The following is a 27,983-nucleotide window of genomic DNA, read 5'->3' on the forward strand; positions in this document are numbered from 1 at the left end:
TGAGAGACTGTCTTGCTAATAAGGGAAAAATAATAATAGCAAGTATGTGTGCATGCTCAGTCATGTCTGACTCTTTGCAACCCCATGGGCTGTAGCTCTCCAGACTCCTCTGTCTATGGAATTTTCCAAGCAAGAATTTTGGAGTGGGTTGCCATTTCCTCCTCCAGGGGATCTTCCTGACCCAGGGATCGAACTCCTGTCTTCTCCATCTCCTGCCTTCACAGGGGGACTCTACCATGGAGCCATCTGGTAAGCACAATAGCAAGTATATCCATTTGTAATGTATTAATAAGTTATTTTACATACATTATTTAATCCTCACAATATTGTGAAATAGTTATGGGAAACATAATTACCTCAATTTTATGCATGAGAGGAAAGAAAGAAGAAGAGGAATCAGTAGGGATTACAAAGAATATCCACCATCCATTTATACATCACTAGTGAATAACCACATGTGCCTATCTCTGGGAGTATATAGCAACAGACCAAATCTTTACAAAACCTATAACTTTATGAAAGTGACTGACAATTGATTTAATAACAATAAAATAATGTAAGTGCTGTGATATGGATCTCTGAGATCAAAGAACAGGTAGCCCTACTTTAAAAGTTGCAAAAGACCTCCTTAAATAATTTGCATTTTAGCAGATGTATAAGGGATGAGGAGTTAGCTTGATGAAAGGGAAGTAGGGTTGAGTACTCTTGTGGGACAGAATATCACGTCCCAAGAAACAGAATTAAGTGAAGACAAATTGCACTTATCAAGGAACCAAGAAAAAAAATTTTTGGCATGATTGTGTAAAATGTAAGCTGGGAAAGAGATAAGGCTAGAGAGTTAGACAAAGGACCAAAGTCATATCAGACCTTGTAGTTTATTTTAAGGACAATGATAAGACAAAAATTAGGGCAGCATGAAAAACTAGGATAGTAAAATATTTTGAAGGGATAATTTTAGGAATATAGTCAATCACAATAGCCCTACAAAGGAGTCAAAGAGTAAGAGGTCATTTGAGATATTATAGATGATGGAAACATTTCAGTTTGATGGTAGAGGTGTAACAAAAGCCCTATGTATGATTAAATGACAAGTAAATAGAGGCAAAGTGTATGTATATGGTTTGAAAAGTTAACCCTCTCTTACTAGAGTTGATAGAAGGGTCAAAGGAAGTTTTTTCAAGATAGAAAACTTTAAATATGTTTGAAGACATAGGGGAAAGACTGTATATAAAGGTAGAACTTAAAGATATGATGAACTCATTAAAGATTAAGGAGTAGTAATATACAGCATGGTGACTACAGTTAATAATATTGTATTCCATATTTGAAAGTTGCTAAGAGAGTGGACCTTCAAAGTTCTCATCACAGAAAACTGTTATGTTAAGTAGACTTCTTGTGGTAATCATTTTGTACTATATACAAATATCAAATCATTATGCTGTAGGCCTGAAATGAATATAATGTTATATGTATATTATATCTTAATTTTTAAAAATTAAGGAAGTAAGATATACAAGAAGAGTTATAATGAAATGCTTAGCTAAGCAAGAAGGCTCAGAAAAAAGATCTGTGTGCATATTTTTACAGCCCAAGTACCAAAGCCAATCCTACTCTTTGCCCTTCCCTGGCTAGTTAACCTAATAATAACATTCCTGGAAAGTTTTGTCTTTTTATCACTTGGTCTATCTGTAGTGGGACACTTTTCTGTTGGAAATTCACTTACTTGCATCTTTGAGATGATGTTAAGATAATATAAGAATTGCCAAGTCACATATCCTTAGCACATGAAAAGATAACATCAAAAATGAATTTTGGCTAATGGCTAATTTTCCATTCTCCTGATAAGAGGAAGTGCTCATATGCAATAAATGGGTATGGAAAGGTCTCCAGAATTTGAAGTGAGATGAGTCAGATCATTTTCATCATCACTGCAGCAACCAAAATGGAAAATTGTCAGATCATCATCTTCTACTAGGACATCATCAACCTTTCATCAAAAAGTAGAGGCTTCTTACAAGCACTGGCAAGAAAATGAAGCCACTTAATACTCCTTTCCCATGCCATCAACCTAACAAAAATGGGGTGATGGGGCTTTTCTTAGACACTTCAAGGGATTTGCTGTTCAGTTGCTAAGTTGAGTCTAACTCTTTGCAATCCCATGAACTGCAGCAAGCCAGGCTTCCCTGTCCTTCACTATCTCCCAGAGTTAGGTTAAACTCATGTCCATTGAATTCGTGATGCCATCCAACCATCTCATCCTCTGTTGTCCCCTTCTCCTCTAGCCCTCAATCAATCCTCCCTAGCATCAGGATCTTTTCCAAAGAGTTGCCTCTTTGTATCTGGCACAAAAGTATTGGAGCTTCAATATCAGTCCTTCCAGTGAATATTAAGGATTTATTTCCTTTAGGATTGACTGGTTGGATCTTCTTCTGTCCAAAGGACTCTCAAGAGTCTTCTCCAACATCACAGTTTGAAAAGTATCAATTCTTCAGTGTTCAACCTTCTTTATGGTCCAATTCTCACATCCATAACATGACTACTGTAAAATCCATAGCTTTAACTATATGGACCTTTGTTGGCAAAGTGATGTCTGCTTTTTAATATACTGTCTAGGTTTGTCATAGTTTTTCTTCCAAGGAGCAAGCATCTTTTAATTTCATGGCTGCAGTCACTGTCAGCAGTGATTTTGGAGCCCAAGAAAAGAAAATCTGTCACTGCTTTCCACTTTTCCCTCTTCTATTGCCATGAAATGATGGGACCAGATGCCATGGTCTTAGTTTTTAGAATGTTGAGTTTTAAGCCAGTGTGTTCACTCTCCTCTTTCACTTTCATCAAGAGGCTCTTTAGTTCCTCTTCACTTTCTTCCATTAAGTTAGTATCATCTGCATATCTGAGGTTTATATTTCTCCCAGCAATCTTGATTCCAGATTGTGATTCATCCAGCCTGGCATTTCACATGATGTACTCTGCATGTAAGTTAAATAAGCAGGATGACAATATACAGCCTTGTTGTACTCCTTTCCCAATTTTGAACAAGTCTGTAGTTCCATGTCTAACTGTTGCTTCTTGCCCTGAATACAGGCTTCTCAAGAAGCAGGTAAGAAGGTCTGGTATTCCCATCTCTTTAAGAAGTTTTCACAGTTTGTTGTGATCCACATAGTCAAAGGCTTTAGCATAGTCAATAAAGCAGAAGTGGATTTTTTTTTTTAATTCCCTTGCTTTTTTATGATCCAACTAGTGGTGGTTTAGTTGCTAAGTTGTGTTGGACTCTTGAGACCCCATGGACTGTAGCCTGCCATGTTCCTCTGTCCATGGGATTCTCCAGGCAAAAATACTGGAATGGGTTGCCATTTCCTTCTCCAGGGGATCTTCCCGACCCAGGATCAGACCTGAGTCTCCTGCATTGCAGGCAGATTCTTTACCAACTGAGCTACAAGGGAAGCCCATGATCCAACAAATGTTGGTGATTTGATCTCTGGTTCCTCTGCCTTTTTATATCCAGCTGAACCTATGGAAGTTCTCTGTTTATGTACTGCTGAAGACTACCTTGAATGATTTTGAGCATATCTTGCTAGCATGTGAAATGAGTGCAAATGTACAATAAGTTGAACATTCTTTGGCATTGCCTTTCTTTGGGATTAGAATGAAAACGGACCTTTTCCAGTCCTGTGGTCATTGCTGAGTTTTCCAAATTTGCTGGCATATTGAGTGCAGCACTTTCACACCAGCATCTTTTAGGATTTGAAATAGTCCAGCTGGAATTCCATTACCTCCCAAATCTTTGTTCATAGTAATGCTTCCTAAGGCCCACTTGAACTCACACTCCAGGATGTTTGGCTCTAGGTGAATGGCCACACCATCATTGTTATCCAGGTTATTAAGATCTTTTTTGTCCAGTTCTTCTGTGTATTCTTGCTACCACTTCTTTATCTCTTCTGCTTCTTTTAAGTCCTTGCTATTTCTGTCCTTTATGGTGCCCATCTTTGCATGAAATATTCCCTTGGTATTTGATTTTCTTGAAGTGATTTCTAGTTTTTCCCATTCTATTGTTTTCCTCCATTTCTTTGTATTGTTCACTTAAGAAATCTTTCTATTTCTCCTTGCTTATCTCCTAAACTGCATTTAATTTGGTATATATTTCCCTTTCTTCTTTGCATTTTGCTTCTATTTGTAAGGCTCCTCCAACAACCTCTTTGCCTGCTTACATTTCTTTTTTGGGGGGATGGTTTTGGTCATCACCTCCTGTATAGTATTACAATGTTAAGTGTTACAATGTTCAAGGAATTATGGAGTCAGATACCCTGGAAGATGCCATCTCAAAGTATTTCAGGACCTCCTACATCTTTAGATATAGATTCTTCTAGTCCTGCAATGGAAAAGTAGAGATTAAATCTGTGCCTTTAGCAGGCCACGAAAAAAGATATTGGAAAGAAAACTGGTTGTAGATACTGCAAATCTGGGCAGTAGACCTCATCCAGAAACTTCATTCAATACTCTAAATATCCTCAACATTCTCAAGCACTGGGCCAAGACCAACAGTGTGAAATTTAACAGGTACCGAGATTAATTCCTCAGAGTAGGGATTAATAGGTACAAACTACAATGTATAAGATAAATAAGCTTTAAGAATATTTTATACAGCCCGGGGAACATAGCCAAAATTTTCTAATAACTCTAAGTGGAGTAATATGTAAAAATATTGAATTAGTATGTTGTACAGCTGAAACTTATATAATAAATATTATGAATCAACTATACTTAAACTTTTTTGAGAAAGATTAATTCTTTCATCTAGGTTAAATACTATGAGTGCACATGAAAAAAAAACAGACATGAAGATCTGGGTTTTTTTAACTGACTGTGACTTTAAGATGAGCCAGCACAGCTAATAATGACATCTAATGCCACTTTAGGCATGATTAAGGAGAAGAGTGTTTTCACTGAGAGTAAATTATATCTTTTTACTTTTTACAGATCAACCCCAATTCTGAAGTGCTTTATTCCAGTGTAAGGATAACTACTCAACTGTGAGCAAGTAGAGGCATCCATGATCAGATTTACATACAAATTTACAATGTGCAAGTCTTTGTCACACACTATAATACTGAGTTTGATCCCCATAATCATCCTATGAGATAAATATTGTTATACCAGTCTTAATAGATTACAGTGCTGAAATTGAGTGGCATTAAGTGCCTTGATCAAGGTAGCATGGTTACTAAGTGGTAGAGCCAGGTCATTGACTCCTAGACCTCCATTCTTTCATCTGTATCATCCTATAATAAACCATGATGTTTGACTGAGGGAGATAAGACTTGGTGGTTCTTGTTAATACTCTTCAAACATTGGAAGCTATTGAGAAAGCTATTAGACTATATTTTAAAAAAAATTTTTTTTATTGAAGTATAGTTGATTTAAAATGTTGTATTAGTTTTAGGTGTACAGTAAAGTTAGTTCAGTCAGTTCAGTTGCTCAGTCATGTCCAACTCCTTGCGACTTCATGGACTGCAGCATGCCAGGCTTCCCTGTCCATCACCAACTCCCAGAGCTTGCTCAAACTCATGTCCATTGAGTCAGTAATGCCATCCAACCAACTCATCCTCTGTTGTTCCCTTCTCCTCCTGCCTTCAATCTTTCCCAGCATCAGGGTCTTTTCCAATGAGTCAGTTCTTTGCATCAGATGGCAAAAGTATTGGAATTTCAGCTTCAGCATCAGTCTTTATAATGAACATTCAGGATTAAGATATCCTTTGGGATTGACTGGTTGGATCTCCTTGCAGTCCAAGGGACTCTCAAGAGTCTTCTCCAACACCATAGTTCAAAAACATCAATTCTTCAGTGCTCAGCTTTCTTTATGGTCCAACTCTCACATCCATACATGACTACTGAGAAAACCATAGCTTTGACTAGATGGACCTTTGTTGGCAAAGCAATGTCTCTGCTGTTTAATATGCCATCTAGGCTGGTCATAGTTTTTCTTCCAAGGAGCAAGCATCTTTTAATTTCATGGCTGCAGTCACCATCTGCAGTGATTTTGGAGCCCAAGAAAATAGTCTGTCACTGTGTCCATTGTTTCCCCATCTATTTGCCATGAAATGATAGGACCAGATGCCATAATCTTCATCTTTTGAATGTTGAGTTTTAAGCCAACTTTTTAACTCTCCTCTTTCACTTTCATCAAGAGGCTCTTTAGTTCCTCCTCACTTTCTGCCATTAGAATGGTGTCATCTGCATATCTGAGGGTATTGATATTTCAAAGTATAGCAAAGTAATTCAGTTATATGTATATATATAGATACATAAGAATATAGGTAATAATTATATAGACATATATTTTTCATTATAGGTTATTATAAGATATTGAATATCATTTCCTGTGCTATACAGTAGGTCCTTTTGGGTTATCTTTTTTAAAAATTTTTATTGGGGTATAGTTGATTTACAATGCTGTGTTATTTTCAGGTGTACAGCCAAGTGAATCAGATATACATAAACATACATCCACTCTTTTTTCTAGATTCTTTTCCCATATAGACCACTACAGAGTATTGAGTAGATTCCCCCGTGAAGTATGCTGCTGCTGCTGCTGCTGCTGCTGCTACTAAGTCACTTCAGTCGTGTCCGACACTGTGCAACCCCATAGACGGCAACCCACCAGGCTCTGCCATCCCTGGCAGTAGAGCAGGTTCTTACTAGTCATCTTCTTTATATATAGCAGTGTGTATATGTTAATCCCAAACTTCTAATTCATCACTCCTCTACCCACTTTCCCCTTTGGTAACCTTAGTTTGTTTTCAAAGTCTGTGAGCCTGTTTTGTAAATAAGTTCATTTGTATCATTTTTTTCAGATTCCACATATGAGATATCATATGATACTTGTTGCCTGATTTCACATAGCATGATAATCTCTAGGTCCATCCATGCAGATTTAGTCTTGAATGAGACAGCAGATAGATGTTAAGAGAACCGAGTGTTAGCAAAGCCTAGGTGACTATTACTGAAGGAGTAGGAAGTTGATGGAGAATTTAAGACAAAGCTAATAGAGCTAAAAGGAGTCAGTAGAATAAATTGAATTTCCTAATAAATCTTGAGTTATTTATAGCCTTCAGTGAAAATTCCTGAATAAGAGTTTGTGCAAATGTTTCCTTTACTCTCATTTTTTAAATAAACCTCTATTTTTATTATGAAAGCAGAAGTGGAAAAATGAGAAGGAGGATGCATTAACAATGACTCTGGAAAAGGAACCACTGATATGCCATCTGCCTAAAACTGTAGTATCGCATCCGCAAAGCCTTTTATGGGACATCCCAATCATTCCAAATCCATGTGAATAATGACAGAGAGTGAAGGATGAAAGGCTAACCTTTTATAGGATAACATTTGGATCTAGTGGTGCTATATCCATCCACACTCTTCAAATACTTTCTAATTCTTCAAAATATGTAAAATACCAAGTCAGTATGCCCTCTCTACCTAGCTCCAAACAGGCAATCAGAAACTTGGCTTCTAATTTCAGTTCTGCTGGGTACTTTCTTATTGGCCTTGGGCGAGCTTGCACTCAGGTTTATGTTAGTGTGACTCTTCAGGCCTGTGGCACCTCATGTAGAATTTATGAGCATATACTATGTAAAAGGATTAAGTGTACATGCCTGTTTAGCATCAGATAGACCTGATTTTCAGCAGTTCCCTGCCACTTAGAAGTCCCTCTAACTTCAGTTCCTTCATATGCTAAGTTTATGGATATGAAAATGCATGTGATATAATTATGTAAATTACCAATGAAGAGGGGATTCCCTGGTGGCTCAGATGGTAAAGAATCTGCCTGCAATGCAGGAGACCTGGGTTCAATCCCTGGGTTGGGAAGATCCCCTGGAGGAGGGCAGGGCCATCCACTCCAGTATTCTTGGCCTAGAGAATCCCCATGCACAGAGGCTGGCAGAAAACAGTCCATGGGGTCGCAAAGAGTTGGACATGACTGAGTGTCTAAGCACACACACCAGTGAAGTAGGTCACTGGTCGTAATCTATATTTTGGAGAAGGCAGATTTCAAAAAACTTTAAACAAAGTTAGATGGAATGTAATGGAGTACAATTGGAAGGAGGACAGGGAGTGGATCAGTAAAGATGGGAAGCTATGGAAAAGACCTTGACACTGCAGTAGCATATCACTCAGATGAGTAAAGAAAGAAAGGCATATAGATGGATGTATGTGACTATACAAATAGTCTTTCTAATGGGCTCAGACCTAGAAGTGTATGAATAAAAGATGAGAGATGGGGCACATAACCAAGACAGTTTAGCTTATTTTTGACCATGCCATGAGACCTGTGGGATCGTAGGTCCCCAAAAAGGGATCAAACACAGGCCCATGGCAGTGAAAGCACTTAATCCTAACCACTGAACAAGCAGGGAATCCCCCCCCCACCCTTTTTTTTTTTTTTCAAGACAATTTTAAAACAGTGGCCTAAACCTCCCAGAATAGAGTCAGGAAATCTGTAGCCTGGAATGAGCTAAAGTATATGGGAAAAAAAGAAAAAAAATCTGAAACAAGAAAAAGACTGTGCTTTGGGGTTTTGTTTGTTTAAAGAAGACTAAGAAGGAAAGTATAAGAGCCTGATTTGGGGGGGATAAAAGTGTCATGATGAATTTTATGGGAGAAACCTGAGTTTCTTAGGACCTCTTATGGAACACTTGTACCAAACGTTGAGCCTTTCATAGTTAAGGAGATATAACCTCATCTATGGAGATTTTGACTGTCCAGTAGGAAATAGGCATGCAAATAAATAAATTTAAAGTGTAAATATTTTTATTTATGTAAAAAATAAAATAAATGCAAAATATACTAAAATAACTATATTAATAGAGGCAGGTACAAAACCCAGGTGAAATATAAACCAAAAAAATAAAAATCTGCCTGGCTAGAGGAGGATTCCCAGAAAGAATGGCATTTAGACTGAGGCATCTCAGTCAATGAAATGCTGTACAAACTGAAAAAGATAACACAGATGTAAGATAATAAGTAGTCAAACTTCCTGTCATTCTGAATGAGTTTAGCCTCATTGACCCTGGTGAAGCCTTTCAGTTTGCTACAAAACGTTTACTAAGGTTTCATAGTACCTGGCAAATTTTAGAGAACCAAAGAAATTGCAGAAGACTGAAAATTGATAAATATTATTTAGATTTTCAGTTTTAAGAGGAAAGATTCAATGGCAGACAGTGTTGTGGATTATTTGAAAGAACAGGCTGTGAATTTAGATTGCTAAGAGATTCTGGCTTTGCTCCTTACCTTGGTCAAGATTGTGTGACCTTAACCAAGCTATCGAGCAACTCTGTCCTTCAGTTTCCTCATCTATAAAATGTGAGACTAAGAGGTTATACTCAAAGAAATAGTAGTGAGCATTACAGGGAAAATGGTTGGAAGAATACCTAGCAGATGGTAAGTTCTCCATATTAGGAGCTGTTTTATAATAATACAAACTAGACCAAACTGGTAGGCCTTCAGATCAGATCAGATCAGTCGCTCAGTCGTTTCCGACTCTTTGCGACCCCATGAAGCGCAGCACGCCAGGCCTCCCTGTCCATCACCAACTCCCAGAGTTCACTGAGACTCACATCCATCGAGTCAGTGATGCCATTCGGCCATCTCATCCTCTGTCGTCCCCTTCTCCTCTTGCCCCCAATCCTTCCCAGCATCAGAGTCTTCTCCAATGAGTCAACTCTTCACATGAGGTGGCTAAGTACTGGAGTTTCAGCTTTAGCATCATTCCTTCCAAAGAAATCCCAGGGCTGATCTCCTTCAGAATGGACTGGTTGTATCTCCTTGCAGTCCAAGGGACTCTCAAGAGTCTTCTCCAACACCACAGTTCAAAAGCATCAATTCTTCGGCGCTCAGCCTTCTTCACAGTCTAACTCTCACATCCATACATGACCACAGGAAAAACCATAGCCTTGACTAGACGGGTCTCTGCTTTTGAATATGCTATCTAGGTTGGTCATAACTTTCCTTCCAAGGAGTAAGCGTCTTTTAATTTCATGGCTGCAGTCACCATCTGTAGTGATTTTGGAGCCCAGAAAAATAAAGTCTGACACTGTGTCCACTGTTTCCCAATCTATTTCCCATGAAGTCATGGGACCGGATGCCATGATCTTTGTTTTCTGAATGTTGAGCTTTAAGCCAACTTTTTCTCTCTCCACTTTCACTTTCATCAAGAGGCTCTTTAGTTCCTCTTCACTTTCTGCCATAAGGGTGGTGTCATATGCATATCTAAGATTATTGATATTTCTCCAGGCAATCTTGATTCCAGCTTGTGCTTCTTCCAGCCCAGCGTTTCTCATGATGTACTCTGCATATAAGTTAAATAAACAGGGTGACAATATACAGCCTTGACGAACTCCTTTTCCTATTTGGAACCAGTCTGTTGTTCCATGTCCAGTTCTAACTGTTGCTTCCTGACCTGCATACAAATTTCTCAAGAGGCAGATCAGGTGGTCTGGTATTCCCATCTTTTTCAGAATTTTCCACAGTTTATTGTGATCCACACAGTCAAAGGCTATGGCACAGTCAATAAAGCAGAAATAGATGCTTTTCTGGAACTCTCTGGCTTTTTCCATGATCCAGTGGATGTTGGCAATTTGATCCAGCAGATGTTGGCAATTTGATCTCTGGTTCCTCTTGAACATCAGGAAGTTCACAGTTTACATATTGCTGAAGCCTGGCTTGGAGAATTTTGAGCATTACTTTACTAGCATGTGAGATGAGTGCAATTGTGTGGTAGTTTCAGCATTCTTTGGCATTGCCTTTCTTAGGGATTGGAATGAAAACTGACCTTTTCCAGTCCTGTGGCCACTGCTGAGTTTTCCAAATTTGCTGGCGTATTGAGTGCAGCACTTTCACAGCATCATCTTTCAGGATTTGGAATAGCTCAACTGGAATTCCATAACCTCCACTAGCTTTGTTCATAGTGATGCTTTCTAAGGCCCACTTGACTTCACATTCCAGGATGTCTGGCTCCAGGTCAGTGATCACACCATCGTGATTATCTGGGTCGTGAAGATCCTTTTTGTACAGTTCTTCTGTGTATTCTTGCCACCTCTTCTTAATATCTTCTGCTTCTTTTAGGTCCATACCATTTCTGTCCTTTATCAAGCCCATCTTTGCTTGAAATGTTCCCTTGGTATCTCTGATTTTCTTGAAGAGATCCCTAGTCTTTCCCATTCTGTTGTTTTCCTCTATTTCTTTGCATTGATCGCTGAAGAAGGCTTTTTATCTCTTCTTGCTATTCTTTGGAACTCTGCACTCAGATGTTTATATCTTTCCTTTTCTCCTTTGCTTTTCACTTCTCTTCTTTTCACAGCTATTTGTAAGGCCTCCCCAGACAGCCATTTTGCTTTTTTGCATTTCTTTTCCATGGGGATAGTCTTGATCCCTGTCTCCTGTACAATGTCACGAACCTCATTCCATAGTTCATGAGGCCCTCTATCATATCTAGGCCCTTAAATCTATTTCTCACTTCCACTGTATAATCATGAGGGATTTGATTTAGGTCATACCTGCATGGTCTAGTGGTTTTCCCTACTTTCTTCAATTTAAGTCTGAATTTGGCAATAAGGAGTTCATGGTCTGAGCCACAGTCAGCTCCTGGTCTTGTTTTTGCTGACTGTATAGAGCTTCTCCATCTTTGGCTGCAAAGAATATAATCAATCTGATTTCGATGTTGACCATCTGGTGATGTCCATGTATAGTCTTCTCTTGTGTTGTTGGAAGAGGGTGTTTGTTATGTATGACCAGTGCATTTTCTTGGCAAAACTCTATTAGTCTTTGCCCTGCTTCATTCCGTATTCCAATGCCAATTTTGCCTGTTACTCCAGGTGTTTCTTGACTTCCTACTTTTGCATTCCAGTCCCCTATAATGAAAAGGACATCTTTTTTGGGTGTTAGTTCTAAAAGGTCTTGTAGGTCTTCATAGAACCGTTCAACTTCAGCTTCTTCAGTGTTACTGGTTGGGGCATAGACTTGGATTACTGTGATATTGAATGGTTTGCCTTGGAAACGAACAGAGATCATTCTGTCATTTTTGAGATTGCATCCAAGTACTGCATTTCGGACTCTTTTGTTGACCATGATGGCTACTCCATTTCTTCTGAAGGATTCCTGCCCACAGTAGTTGATATAATGGCCATCTGAGCTAAATTCACCCATTCCAGTCCATTTCAGTTCGCTGATTCCTAGAATGTCGATATTCACTCTTGCCATCTCTTGTTTGACCACTTCCAATTTGCCTTGATTCATGGACCTGACATTCCAGGTTCCTATGCAATATTGCTCTTTACAGCATCAGACATTGCTTCTATCACCAGTCACATCCACAGCTGGGTATTGTTTTTGCTTTGGCTCCATCCCTTCATTCTTTCTGGAGTTATTTCTCTACTGATCTCCAGTAGCATATGGGCACCTACTGACCTAGGGAGTTTCTCTTTCAGTATCCTATCATTTTGCCTTTTCATACTGTTCAAGGCAAGAATACTGAAGTGGTTTGCCATTCCCTTCTCCAGTGGACCACATTCTGTCAGATCTCTCCACCATGACCCACCCATCTTGGGTTGCCCCACGGGCATGGCTTAGTTTCATTGAGTTAGACAAGGCTGTGGTCCTAGTGTGATTAGATTGACTAGTTTTCTGTGAGTATAGTTTCAGTGTGTTTGCCCTCTGATGCCCTCTTGCAACACCTACCGTCTTACTAGGGTTTCTCTTACCTTGGGCGTGGGGTATCTCTTCACGGCTGCTCCAGCAAAATGCAGCCATTGCTCCTTACCTTGGACGAGGGGTATCTCCTCACCACCGCCCTTCCTGACCTTCAATGTGGGATAGCTCCTCTAGGCCCTCCTTCGACATGGGTGTGGGGTTGGTCCTCCCGGCCACTGCCCCTGGCTTCGGGCGTGGGTTGCTCCTCCTGGCCGCAGCCCTTGGCCTTGGGCGTGGGGGCGTAGGGGCGTGGGGTATCTCCTCCCAGCCGCCCACCCTGACCTCGGACTAAGGTAGGCCTTAGTCACATCAAAGATTCCAAAGTAGAATGCTTAAAAGACTCATCATTGAAAAAGAAGTGGTGATATTTTGGGACCAGGGTGGGTTCACTGATAATATGTTCCTTAGGACCCCCACACATTTCCTGTTTTGGCATATGTGTTTTGCTGACAAGGGAAAGGGACTTTGTAGACCTAGGACGTGGATTTTACCAAGGAATTTTGCCATCTTTGTAAAAAAAGGTGGGAAAATGCAGACAGGGATACTGATTGATCTTCTGATTAGGCATGTGTTGATTAAAGGACTTTAATCCTTTAATCCACAACTAAGTGTTGATTAAAGAACTTTACCAATTACCAGGAAAGGAGATACACACAGAAGGCTTTGGTATACTCATGGAGGAGGAATTATGTGAGACACTGGGGAAGCAAGAAAAGTATATTCCTATTTTCAAGGAGGTTATAGTAGATTAGGGAAAATAAATACTTACACAAATACTGTAACAGCATATATATACTATACAATACTATAATATACAATGTGTCTGTATATACTATGCATATACTTTAATAACAGCATATACATACTTATATACACACTAAAATAACAAATATATATCCAGTACTATATTGCTTAGGGATTGTGGAAGGCAAAGAGGTCCCAGTGAAGCAGATACTTGAACTAGTTTTGAAGGCTGGTTTTTTTACCTCGCTAAATGATTTTGAAGAAATACTTTAAGAATATTTTTTTAATTGAAGCATGGTTGTTTTAAAGCTTTGTGTTAGTTCTTCGTATATAGAGTAGTGATTATATATCCTTTTTCATATTTTTTTCCGTTACGGTTCATTACAGGGTATTGAATATAGTTTCCTTTGCTATACAGTAGGACCTTGCTGTTTATCTACTTTATATACATACACACACACACACACACACACACACACACACACACACACATATATATATATATATATATAGCAGTTTGTATCCACTAATCCCAAACCACTAATTTATTCCTCCCCTACTTTCCCCTTTGGTAACTGTAAGTTTGTTTTCTATGTCTGTGAGTCTATTTGTTTTGTAAATAAGTCCATTTGTATCATATTTTAGATTCCCCATGTAAGTGATATGGTTGGTATGTGTCTCTTTCTGACTTACTTCATTTAGTATGATAATCTCTAGGTCCATATATGGTTCTGCAAATAGCATTATTTCTTTTTTACGGATGAGTAGTAGTCCATTGTATTTATATACCACATATTTATTCTTTCATCTGTTGATGGAAGTTTAAGTTGTTTTCATATTTTGGCCATTGTAAATATTGCTGCAGTGAACATTGGGTGCATGTAGCTTTTCAAATTTGAGTTTTTCCCAGTTACATGCCCAGGAGAGGGATTGCTGGGTCATATGGCAACCCTAGCTTTTTAATGAACCTCCATACTGTTTTTCAGAGTAGCTATTCCAATTTACATTCCCAACATCAGCATAGAAGTGTTCTCTTTTCTCTACACCCTCTCCAACATTTGTTATTTGTGGACTTTTTAATGATGGCCATTTTGACTGGTGTGAGGTGATACCTCATTGTAGTTTTGATTTGCATTTCTCTAATAACTAGTGATGCTGAACATGTTTTCATGTGCTTATTAGCCATACAAATGTCTTCTTTGGAAAAATGCCTACTTAGGTCTTCTGCCTACTTTATGATTTTTTTTTTAATTGTTATTGAGTTGTATGAGCAGTGTGTATATTTTGGAAATTAAGCTCTTGTCATTTACATGGTTTGCAAACATTTTCTCCCAGACCATAGGTTGTCTTTTCATTTTGTTTATGGCTTCCTTTGCTATGCAAAAGTTTGACTAGGTCTCATTTATTTAGTTTAGCTTTTATTTCTATTTCCTGGGACGGTTGATCCAAGAAAACATTGCTATGAATTATGTCAGAGAATGTTCTATCTTCTCTTCTAGGACTTTTATAGTGTCATGTCTTATACTTAAGTCTTAAAGCTGTTTTGAGCTTATTTTTGTGTATGGTGTGATGGTATGTTCCAACTTCATTGGTTTACATGTAGCTGTCCAGCTTTCGCAACACCACTTCCCAACCCACTTCCTAAAATATCACCTCTTCTTTTCCAATGTTGAGTCTTTTAAGCATTCTACTTTGGAATATTTGGTGTGACTAAGGCCTACCAGTTTGGTCTAGTTTGTAGAATTATAAAACAGCTCCTAATATGGAGAACTTACCATCTGCTAGGTATTCTTCCAACCATTTTCCCTGTAATGCTCACTACTATTTCTTTGAGTATAACCTCTTAGTCTCACATTTTATAGATGAGGAAACTGAAGGACAGAGTTGCTCGATAGCTTGGTTAAGGTCACACAATCTTGACCAAGGTAAGGAGCAAAGCCAGAATCTCTTAGCAATCTAAATTCACAGCCTGTTCTTTCAAATAATCCACAACACTGTCTGCCATTGAATCTTTCCTCTTAAAACTGAAAATCTAAATAATATTTATCAATTTTCAGTCTTCTGCAATTTCTTTGGTTCTCTAAAATTTGCCAGGTACTATGAAACCTTAGTAAACGTTTTTTAGCAAACTGAAAGGCTTCACCAGGGTCAATGAGGCTAAACTCATTCAGAATGACAGGAAGTTTGACTACTTATTATCTTACATCTGTGTTATCTTTTTCAGTTTGTACAGCATTTCATTGACTGAGATGCCTCAGTCTAAATGCCATTCTTTCTGGGAATCTTTCTCTAGCCAGGCAGATTTTTATTTTTTTGGTTTATATTTCACTTGGGTTTTGTACTCACCTCTAAATTATTTTAGTATATTTTACATTTATTTTATTTTTTACATAAATAGCCTCCAGCTTTGTTCTTTTCCTTCAGGATTGCTTTGGCAATTCTAGGTCTTTTATGTGTTGTTTACTAGTTGTGTCCGACCTGCAACCCCGTGGACTGTAGCCCACCAGGCTCTTCTCCATGGGATTCTCCAGGCAAGAATATGCGAGAGGATTGCCATTCTTCAGGGGATCTTCCTGACCCAGGGATTGAACCTGGGTCTCCTGCATTGCAGGCAGATTCTTTGCCATCTGAGGCACCAGGGAAAATCAGGGAAGGGTCTTTTATAGTTCCATGTAAATTTTAGGTTATTTGTTCTGGTTCTGTGAAAAATGTCATGGGTAATTTGATAGGGATCACATTAAATCTGTATGTTGTGTGAGTAGTATTAATTCTTTCAATCCAAGAATATGGGATATCTTTCCATTTCTTTGAATCATCTTTAATTATCAATGTTTTATAGTTCTCAGTGTATATGTCTTTTACCTCCTTGGTCAGGTTTATTCCTAGGTTTTTAAATATAATTTTAAGAGGGATTTTTTTTTTTTTTTTTTACTTTCCCTTTCTGATATCTCATTGTTACTGTAAAGAAATGCAAAGATTTCTGCGTGCTAATCTTATGTCCTGTTACCTTACTGAATTTGTTATTTTTAGTTCTAGTACTTTTTGAGCAGAGCCTTTAGTGTTTTCCATATACAGTATCTTATTTTTCTGCATATAATAACAATTTTACCTCTTCCCTTCTAATTTGCATATATTTCTTGTCTGATTGCTGTGGTTAGGACTTCCAATATTATGTTTAATAGAAGAGCATCCTTCTCTTAATTGAGCATCCTTCTCTTGCTCCAGATTTTAGTTGGGAGGCTTGAAACACTTTGTTATTTAAACTGCCAAAATTTCAAGACACATTTGATTATACTAATGAAAAAATTCTGTCCATTTATTGCTAAACAAAACTGTTTAAAATACTGAGACAGTTGTTTCAGTTAGCACTAAAATCATCCTTACAACCATGTCTTCTTGTCCAAGATCCCTATTTTATTACTACTGCTTCTCTGTCTGAGCTCCTCCCCTCTCTGATGCTGCTGTCTCTTACAGACCGCTCCTCACCTGGGCTGTCTCAGTAGCCTTTCAGGTGGTCTTGCTCTGCCTCTCCAACACGTCCTTCACCATGGTACCTGAGCTACCATCTCTGAAAAAGGTCTCATCAAGCCAAAAACTTCTAAAATAAAAAACAAAAAGCCCATAAATAGTAAAGCAAAGATTCCTTGAGCTAACACTCTAGCTGTTTGGGATTTGATTTCCTTTGCATTCCGTGTCAGTTCCCAACTCATATCTCCATCTATGACCTTCACTGAGCAAGGGGCTCACACATGCTCTCTTTCACACACCATGCCTTTACTTACACTTCGTCTCTGCTTAGAGACCTTCAACCCTTTCATCATATGAGAATTCAAATATTTCCCCCTTCTTTGATTTGGCTAGAATGTGTTATCCCTTATGCTTATTCATAGCACTTGTTTCATTGTATTGGATGATCTAGTGGAAAAAAAAAAAAAAAAACTTGGCTAGGATTTGGATAATCTAGATTCTAATTCTTGAATATCTTCTTAACTTCACTGTGTCTATTTTCCAATTGCAACTGACGGGGCATTGATCATCTTTGTATAAGATACCTTTTAGCTCTATAACTCCTCAGAACTATATATTTGTGATTTGAATCCATCTATCTTCTACTAGGTGTAGTTTCTTAAATCACAATGTCTTATAAATCTTCACATTGATTGTAGCACCTGACTGCATTTTGTACCTAAAAAACCTTGGTGTAGATTAGTGGAATAAATGAGTGAATTAGTGAATGAATGATTAAATGTTTATATAATACAAATTGAGTCACTATTATGTTAGTAATTTAAATAAGATGTATTTAAATAAAGTATACTCTCCATTTGACGATGTTTATAGAGAAGATCTAAGATCACAGCCTTGTCTAACTCAATGAAACTATGAGCCATGTCGTGTAGAGCCACCTAAGATGAATGGATCATGGTGGAGATTTTTTGACAAAATGTGGTCCATTGGAGAAGGGAATGGCAAACCACTTCAGTATTCTTGCCTTGAGAACCCCATGAACAGTATGAAAAGGCAAAAAGATAGGACACTGAAAGATGAACTCCCCAAGTCAGTAGGTGCCCAATATGCTATGGGAGAATAGTGGAGAAATAACTCCAGAAAGAATGAAGAGACAGAGCCAAAGTAAAAACAACACCCAGTTGAGGGTGTGACTGGTGATGGAAGTAGAGTCCGATACTGTAAAGAGCAATATTGCATAGGAACCTGGAATGTTAGGTCCATGAATCAAGGCAAATTAGAAGTGGTCAAACAGGAGATGGCAAGAGTCAATATCGACATTTTAGGAATCAGGAACTAAAATGGACTGGAATAGGTGAATTTAACTCAGATGACCATTATATCTATCACTGTGGGAAGAAATCCCTTAGAAAAAATGGAGTAGCCATCATAGCCAACAAAAGAGTCCAAAATGCAGTACTTGGATGCATTCTCAAAAATGGCAGAATGATCTCTGTTCATTTCTAAGGCAAACCATTCAATATCACAGTAATCCAAGTCTATGACCCTACCTGTAATGCTGAAGAAGCTGAAGTTGAGTGGTTCTATGAAGACCTACAAGACCTTTTAGAACTAACACCCCAAAAAGATGTCCTTTTCATTATAGGGGACCAGAATGCAAAAGTAGGAAGTCAAGAAACACCTGGAGTAACAGGCAAATTTGGCCTTGGAGTACAGAATGAAGCAGGCCAAAGGCTAATAGAGTTTTTCCAAGAGAACATACTGGTCATAGCAAACACTCTCTTCTAACAACAGAAGAGTCTACACATGGACATCACCAGATGGTCAACACTGAAATCAGCTTGATTATATTCTTTGCAGCCAAAAATGGAGAAGCTCTACACAGTCAGCAAAAACAAAACCAGGAGCTGACTGTGGCTCAGATCATGAACTCCTTATTGAAAAATTCAGACTTAAATTGGTGGAAGTAGGGAAAACCACTAGACCATTCAGGTATGACCCAAATCAAATCCCTTACAATTATACAGTGGCAGTGACAAATAGATTCAAGGAATTAGATCTGATAGACAGAGTGCCTGAAGAACTATGGACAGAGGTTCGTGACATTATACAGGAGGCAGTGATCAAGACCATCCCAAGAAAAAGAAATGCAAAGAGGCAAATATTTGTCTGAGGAGGCCTTACAAATAGCTAAGAAAAGAAGAGAAGCAAAAGGCAAAGGAGAAAAGGAAAGATATACCCATTTGAATGCAGAGTTCCAAAGAATAGCAAGGAGAGATAAGAAAGCCTTCCTCAGTGATCAATGCAAAGACATAGAGGAAAACAACAGAATAGGAAAAACTAGAGACCACTTCAAGAAAATTAGAGATACCAAGGGAACATTTCATGCAAAGATGGGCACAATAAAGGACAGAAATGGTATGGACCTAACAGAAGCAGAAGATATTAAGAAGAGGTGGCAAGAATACACAGAAGAACCATACAAAAAAGACCTTCATGGCCCAGGTAACCATGATGATGTGATCACTCACCTAGAGCCAGACATCCTTAAATGCAGAGTCAAGTGGGCCTTAGGAAACATCACTACAAACAAAGTTAGTGAAATGGCATTCCAGTTGAACTATTTCAAATCCTAAAAGATGCTGCGGTGAAAGTGCTGCACTCAATATGCCAGCAAATCTGGAAAACATGGCAGTGGCACAGGCCTGGAAAAGATCAGTTTTCATCCCAATCCCAAAGAAAGGCAATGCCAAAGAATACTCAAACTACCACACAATTGCACTCATCTCACACGCTAGCAAAGTAATGCTCAAAATTCTCCAAGCCAGGCTTCAACAGTATGTGAACCATGAACTTCCAGATGTTCAAGCTCGATTTAGAAAAGACAGAGGAAACAGAAGTCAAATTGCCAACATCCGCTGGATCATCAAAAAAGCAAGAGTTCCAGAAAAACACATACTTCTGCTTTATTGACTGTGCAAAAGCCTTTAACTGTGTGGATCACAATAAACTATGGAAAATTCTGAAAGAGATGGGAATACCAGACCACCTTCCCTGCCTCCTGAGACACCTGTATGCAGGTCAGGAAGCAACAGTTAGAACTGGACATGAAACAACAGACTAGTTCCAAATCGAGAAAGGAGTGTGTCAAGGCTGTATATTGTCACCCTGCTTATTTAACTTATATGCAGAGTATATCATGAGAAACGTTGGGCTGGATGAAGCACAAACTGGAATCAAGATTGCTGGGAGAAACATCAAGAACCTCTGATCTGCAGATGATACCACACTTATGGCACAAAGTGAAGAAGAACTAAAGAGCCTCTTGACGAAAGTGAAAAGGGGAGAGTGAAAAAGTTGGCCTAAAACTCAACATTCAGGAAACTAAGATCATGGCATCTGGTTCGTTCACTTCATGGCAAATAGATGGGGAAACAGTGTCAGACTTTATTTTGGGGGGCTCCAAAATCACTGCAGATGGTTAGTGCAGCCATGAAATTAAAAGACATTTGCTCCTTGGAAGAAAAATTATGACCAACCTAGATAGCATATTAAAGAGCAGAGACATTACTTTGCCGACAAAGGTCCGTCTAGTCAAGGCTATGGTTTTTCCAGTAGTTGTATGGATGTGAGAGTTGGACTATAAAGAAAGCTGAGTGCCAAAGAATTGATGCTTTTGAAATCTGTGGTGTTGGAGAAGACTCTTGAGAGTCCCTTGGACTGCAAGGAATTCCAATCAGTATATCTTAAAGGAAATCAGTCCTGAAGATTCATTGGAAGGACTGATGCTGAAGCTGAAACTCCAATACTTTGGCCACGTGATGCAAACTGACTTATTTAAAAAAGACCCTGATACTGAGAAAGATTTAAGGTGGGAGAAGAAGGGGACAATAGAGGATAAGATGGTAGGATTGCATCACCAACTCAATGGACATGAGTTTGAGTAAACCCCAGGTCTTGGTATGGACAGGGAGGCCTGGCATGCTGCAGTTCATGGGATCACAAAGAGTCAGACATGACTGAACGGTTGAACTAAAGAGTCATTTTTGGAGAAGACATACATTACTTTTTCTAATACATATATTTAATAAACGCCAAAGCACAAGCTTACTTTTAAGGATGTGGTGAAAGCATTACTATGGTAAAGGAAGCTATTGTGCCCTAGGGTATTGTTTCTTGGGGAAATAGGATAATGAAATGACTTTCCTGATAGTGGTATGTGATAGTAGCCAACTTTCATGAAGCACTTGTTATATATGTACTTAGAATTTTGCATGGCTTATTTTACTTAAGTTTTTAAAAATGGAGAAGAATGGATATTAGATTATTTTGAGAGGTTGTTTGCAACATATGTATCTTTTATCTTGCTAATCATTCTAACCAAGAGCTAGGTACCATCTTTTTTGTTCATTCATTTCAATTTGTTGAGTTCTTTTAATGTTCCAAGAACAGTTTTAGGTGCTAGGTGCTGGAGATATAGCATTGAATAAATAAAATGCTTTTGTCTTGGGGCTTACCTTTTTGGAGAGGAAAGATAATAAGATAGATGTTAGATAAACAGGTTAAAATTTTAGGAATAAATCTAGCTCTTAAAATCAATGGCAGCCACCCTTCTAGTATCACTATGTATCATGAACATTTCATATATTAATTAGTATTGTAAACATTAATTTATTTTTGATTCAACAAATATTAAATTCCAACTATATATCAGACATTGGATAAATGACAGTGAACAAACAAGAAACTGAGTCTCAGAAAAGACAGAAATTTGTCCAAAATCCAAGTAATTGGTAAATGGCAAAACTGGGATTTTGAAAAAAGTATGTGAAGCTAGTGAAATAATCTTGGTCCACAGACAAGAGCCATAGCAGAAAAGAGGTCAGATTCTTTTTGAAAGTAAAGATTCTTTTTGAAGGTAAAGATTCATTTTGGTAAACTTGAATTTGAGATATTATACCCGCAACATGAGACTGTCAAGTAGACAAGTGAATTTACAAGTCTGAAATAAAGGAGAACAACTTGTGCTAGAGATAAATATTTGAGAGCTGACAGCATACAAGTAGATAATGTAATATTGATTGTGGCAAAGCTTGTATGCTATAGATTGCCAGCATTCAATTGGCAAAGTTGTCACTAGGTTATAAAAAGTGAAGATCTTGACCTTTTCTCAGACTCAGAGGATAGAAGTTCAGGTGATTTTGTGATGAGAAATGGATTATGGTAAGCCTCATGGGCAACAAAACTTAGGGTTTTTTTGTTTGTTTGTTTTACTTTCTAAATTGTATTTATTTAGAAGCTTTGACTGTCTTTAAATACTTGGAGAAATATTCAGCTGAGATGCAAAGTTGTATGCCATAAAGCAGTGGTTCTTATGTACCTTAGCAAATGTGCATAAGAAAAACCAATGGATCAGAGCTAGTTAAAAATTTGATTCCTAGGGCTCATTCCTAGAAACATTTATTCAGTGGAATATGAATGGGGACTAAGGATTTTTTTAAGCTTACTGGATAAATCTGATGTAAAGTTTATAGACCTGACTTTGAAAAATTCTGCTATTGCTCACTGAACAAATTGTTCTGTCTTAGTATTGTAAAGATAGCTGCTCTTGGTGCATCTGCCCAGCAATCATTAAACCAAATAGGAATTTTTCCAGTTCTGGTGATGTGAGACAGGTAGCTTATTGACCCTTGACCCTTAGTGCAAGTTAATTAACAAGGTTCTTTTATTTCCTCAATTACTTTAACAATGTTCCTAAGAACAGGTTGATAGCGAAGGGCAGCATTTAAGAACAGTAGGTGATGAAATGGAAGACAATAAATAAAGGGAGCCTAAAGGCTTTGCCCACTGGAGTCTGTCATCCAAAGTACACATGATAATGCTAAATTCACACCAACACTCAAATTTGTGATTCATTTGTTCATTCAGCAGACAGTAAGAACTATGGCCCAGGCACTGCGGCGGACCTTGGACTCTAGTCACTGGATTCCTCTCAGAGACCAGCCCATTGGATAAGAGGAACAGTCCAAAAGTAGGTAGGGAAGATTTCCATTCTAAACCCACCGGTACACCACAGTCTGATTCTGTGTTGAGGCCCATTGTGAACAACATCTCCGTTCCACCACCACCCCACCACCCCCCTGCGCATGGTGGTGGTGGTTTAGTTACTAAGCCATGTCCGATATCCCTGGACAATACCAAAGCTGGGTAGAAACAATCACCCTGGATGCTGAAATCTGAGATTTCCACATGCAACTGAAGAAATGAGAAGGCTGGTTTATTCTAATGGGGCCTGTTTGTTGAATTTTCATTTTTCTATTGTCCAACACTTCCTGAATTCCTTGAAGCAGATCCCATAAACCCTCAAGCCTGCTTCTCCAAGCAATGTAATGGGATTCACTAATACTGCTGTATTTCAGAGTAATAGCTCATCCAAAGTGTGTTGAACTCCTTAAAGTTGTTAATTGCTAACAGAAATCAGATTAAGATAAAATGAATGGAAGAGTCTGCATTTTACTATCTTGAGCATTTGTTTTAGAACTGTAGATAGAGCCTGCTTAGAGCTCAGCACTGTTTTTTTTTTTTTTTTTTCTATAAAAGTTGAACTATTTCCATCACACTTCTCTAATTTTTCTTGACTATGTTCATTTCTAACAGTTTTCTTAAGTCTAACTTCTCTGAGCAGTGATTTTCCTCATCATCTGCCTTTTTATTCAACTCTTATTGCTCTTTGTGATGATGTTGGGACTTTTTGTATTTCTGTGTTTTATTAAAGTTTTCCTAGATCCCTTTTTGACACACGAGAGTATAACTGGATGGTAATATGATTGGTACTTGAATATCAAAGTGAGACAATATTAAAGTGAGACAATATCAAATTGTCACTGCAAATATGCAGAATTTATAAAAGGAATGAAGGTAAGCTCCCTGTGCCACTCTTAGACACTTTAGGAAGATCAAGGATGTAAATGAGGTCAGAGTCAGGAGGAGAGATTATGATAAAATTTATAAAGAGGGAGTAATAAAAATAGCTATCATCGAAAGACCACAAATAACAAACGTTGGCAAGGATGTGGAGCAAAAAGAACCTTCCTACACTGTTGGTGGGAATGTAAATTGGTGCAGGCACTATGGTGAACAGTATGGGGTTCCTCAAAAACCTAAACATAGAACTACAGTATGATCCAGCAATCCCTCTCCTATGTATACATCTAAAGAATCAAAAGCACTGATTTGGAGTGCATGTATCATTTCAATGTTCATAGCGGCATTATTTACAACAGCCAAGACATGGAAGTGACTCAAATGCCCACCAATGGATAAACGGATAAAGCTGTGGTTTATATATAGTGAAATATTACTCAGATGTCAAAAAGAATAAAATAATACCATTTGAAATAACATAACCATTATCCTTAGTGAAATAAGTCAGAAAGACAAATACTGTATGTTATCATTTATATATAAAATCTTTATAAAAAGCAAATGAATAAACAGAAATAGACTCGCAAATATGGAGAACAAACTAGTGGTTACCTGTGAGAAGAGGGAAGGAGGGGCAAGACAGAAGTACCAGATTAGCAAGTACAAATTACTATGTATAAAATAAATAAGCTAACAGGATACATTGTACAGCACAGGGAATTTAGCCAATATAATATCTTTCAGTGGACTATAATCTATAAAAATTTTGAATCACTATGTTGTTCACCTAAAAGTAACACAGTAAATCAAACTGTATCTCAAGTAGAAAACTTTTAAAAAATAAGTGTTTCATATGGGCAACAATATCTTTGATGTATAGTTACATTCTCTAGATCACAAACACTAGCCTGATAACCCACAGATATGTCAGTTATAGCCTGCTTACCAACATATACTTTATTATAGGTATAAAATTTAAACAACTATTTGAAGAAACAAGGAAACAGAGTATACATTGAAAAAAAAAAAAAAAACAACCCTGAAATCACAACACTAGGGAAATTTAAAGGTCATCTGTTGGTAGCTTTTGGTTGCAACTGTGGAGACCTCTGCTTGCCCTGAGAAATAACTAATAGGTGGGGCTATTTGTAAGGACTATGACAATTTCACTTTCTCCCTTGCCTATCCTGATTGTTCCAAGAACAAGGCAGGAACTGAGAGGCTTTATTGAGGAGAGTTTTACAAGCAGTGGTGTGCTGGTGAATAGACTTTCCAAAAAGAAAAGCCCTGATTGCCAATTCCCATGGTATAAATAGTCCCACCATAGCCAATTTCAAGGATGACTGTATTTCATAGCCAGAATGTGCAATTTTTGAAAATATAACAATCAGTTCTTAGGAGCAGGGATTCCCTAGTGGCTCATATGGTAAAGAGTCTGTCTGCAGTGCGGGAGACCTGAGTCAGATCCCTGGGTCAGGAAGATCCCCTGGAGAAGGAAATGGCAACCTACTCCAGTATTCTTTCCTGGAAAATCCCATGGATAGAGGAGTCTAGTGGGCTACAGTCCATAGGGTCACCAAGAGTTGGACATGACTGAGCAACTTCACTTTCTTATGAGCTAGTGCTGGCCCACTCCTGCACACTGCTGCTTATAACTCAACAATGATTAACACCGGCAAGTTTCCATAAATATATGTCGTATAACTTTAATTTCCTGAGAAAATACACAAATGCAAGAGGAACCAGGCATCCAAGTCTTTGGCCCAACAGATTGCATTAAAAAAAAAAAACAACAACAAAAAAAGAAATACTAAGAAGCACCTTGGCCTCAGGCTTAGTTTGCTCCTAAGCAGACAATACAAATATTTTTAAATTAGCTTTATACGGTGATATTATTAACACACTGTAGCTTTTTACAAATATCCATAAATATCTTAAATTGGGTTATCATGTAATCATATTACATACCTTTCAATAAGAACCCATAAGCAGCTAGTTAATTTTGTAGAGTCCAAAACTTTAGCAGACCATTATTGAGTTGAGTGCTATTCATTATTTTTGGAACTTAATACATTTGACCAAGACAGTCTCTACAAAGTGAGGAAGGGAGTTCAGTTGAAGTCAGTCCTGAACAATAGCCCATGCTCCCTGGTCCAGGTAAGGAAAGGAAAAGAAGTCTTTGAGAAAGGAAGGCATTGGTGTAGCTTCCCTCTATCTGCCAAGAGAATATATACCCCCTGAAGATCTAATCTGCTAAACTTTATAGACATCCACATGAGAGCAGAAATACCAACCCTAAAGCTAAAATAGTGTGATACAGTGGGAAGCCCATGGCCCCTTGTTAATCATTTGTTCTGTGGGGTGAAGCAAGTTACCTATGTTCCACCTGCCTCCATATTCTCAGTGTTATAATTGTGCCAAAATACCTGCCCCGTTAACTTTCTAGAGTTGCCATGTGATATATGAAAATACTTTGCAAACTGCCTAGCCAGCTAAAAATACGGAATCATGACATGAAAAAATACAGTACTGGTAATATAAATTTCTGTGGTTAAATCTTATGATTAGTAATGATTACTCTTTCTTTACCATCGGCCATGTTTAGGCACATAGACAAACAAGTTCTCATGAAGCCCTATGTAAAGGTTCAGAATGACCCTTTTGACCAGCTGGTTTTATAAAGCACCAAGCATCCTGAGTGTGATTAAATTAAGAAAAATTCCAGAATAAAGTGCATCCCACACCAATGCCACCTGTGTCTCTGTCCCCTCATGCCATCAAATGTAAAGTGGGGTAATGCTTGCATAGCAGTGGCCACCCTCCAAGTCTGACTACTTTTTTATTAGGAGGGTCTCAGAAGATAGGAATATGGGAAGAATGAAGTCAAGCAGTCCACAGTCCAGGTATATGAGAACAAGGGCAGACTACTGCCCTGGATCTTTTCTGCATACAAGATAAGACTCCTGTGGGAATAAGACTTCATTTTTCCACCCAGAGATTCAAGGGTTAAACAAAGACACTTGGAGAAGATTCTGTCCTCTAGCTACCCATATTCATTTCATGAACTAACAAAACTGTCTTTGCTGATCTAACATCAAGGGTTACCAAATGCCTTTTGTCCTTCTTCTGAGTCTCATTCAGACAGGCATGAGAAAAGAAAATTCACATGCAAGGAGTTCTGTTTCTGTTGATTTGTATACTCAGATGAACTGCAGAGATTGAAAATCTTCCTTGTCCAGCCTATGCACTGATGTCTCTGCAAGTGCTGAAGAGGATGAGGAGACCGAATCAAGTCTCTAGGAGATGAATTGGGGATTTGTAAGTAAAAAGATCCCCCAGTATGTCTTATTTTTCAGAACCTGATGCTCAGCATTGAATATCAAGTCTATTACATCTCCAGCGTGGAATTCGTAAGCCCCTCCTACATTCTGGATCATAGAGTTGTTGGTTAGAGCTTGTATGGGGTCTTCATTCTTACGCAGCTGCACCTCGAAAGGAGCTCGTCCCTTGTAGGCTGTATTGGGAGCCACTTGGCCATAAATTAAGTACAAACCATTCTGAAGTATCTTCAGCCTCCAGTCAGCTGTCTTATTCACACAAGAAGGCTCAGGAGAAGGCATTTGCCATTTTGAAGGTAATGGTCCTACAAGATATTTATAAGGGGGGAATAGGGGGAGAAACAAAAAGAAAAGCATAGTTATTTAATTATTTCATCATCTTCTTGATAATAGTTTCTTTCCTATTTATAGGAAAGGTCTATACTAGTTCTCTCCAACCACAATTTTAAGTATCTACCACTCCCTACTTTGAAGAAATTGCCTAAGTTTATCTCTTGCTTGGGGGGCTCTAAGAAAATAAGTTTGGAATAGGGAAATGGGTTAGGGAATAGGGAAATAGCACTGTATCATTTGTCAATCAGTATTTGTGAAATAAAAAGAAGAAAGGAATGGCACACTAGGATGGTGATGACAAGAGTTGGCAGTCCAGAAATGTATATTCATGTTTTTCTGTAGCAATACTATTTATTATGTATCACTTTATCAATGAGGCCTGCTCATCAATCTGTTTAAAATAGTGCTCTCCTGTCACTCTCTCTCTTTATCTTG

At 38.2% G+C, this 27,983-nt stretch overlaps 1 protein-coding gene and 1 long non-coding RNA gene across 3 annotated transcripts in view; one reads left to right on the forward strand and one right to left on the reverse strand.

The window, feature by feature from the left end:
- LOC139176380 (uncharacterized) lies at positions 1-24,914 on the forward strand. Its single transcript, XR_011560793.1, has 2 exons — positions 1-249; positions 22,882-24,914. It is a non-coding gene; the product is annotated as an uncharacterized lncRNA (long non-coding RNA).
- The window catches only part of TNFSF18 (TNF superfamily member 18), a 12,279-nt gene continuing 8,690 nt past the window's right edge, over positions 24,395-27,983 (reverse strand). For both annotated transcript variants that reach the window (XM_070768186.1, XM_070768185.1), the window contains one exon: positions 24,395-27,520. In XM_070768186.1, coding sequence (XP_070624287.1) covers positions 27,174-27,520 — 347 coding nt within the window. In that variant the 3' untranslated portion in view covers positions 24,395-27,173. The remainder of the gene's footprint in view (positions 27,521-27,983) is intronic.

The sequence above is a fragment of the Bos indicus genome, chromosome 16 (assembly GCF_029378745.1).
Source record: "Bos indicus isolate NIAB-ARS_2022 breed Sahiwal x Tharparkar chromosome 16, NIAB-ARS_B.indTharparkar_mat_pri_1.0, whole genome shotgun sequence".
Taxonomy (NCBI): domain Eukaryota; kingdom Metazoa; phylum Chordata; class Mammalia; order Artiodactyla; family Bovidae; genus Bos; species Bos indicus.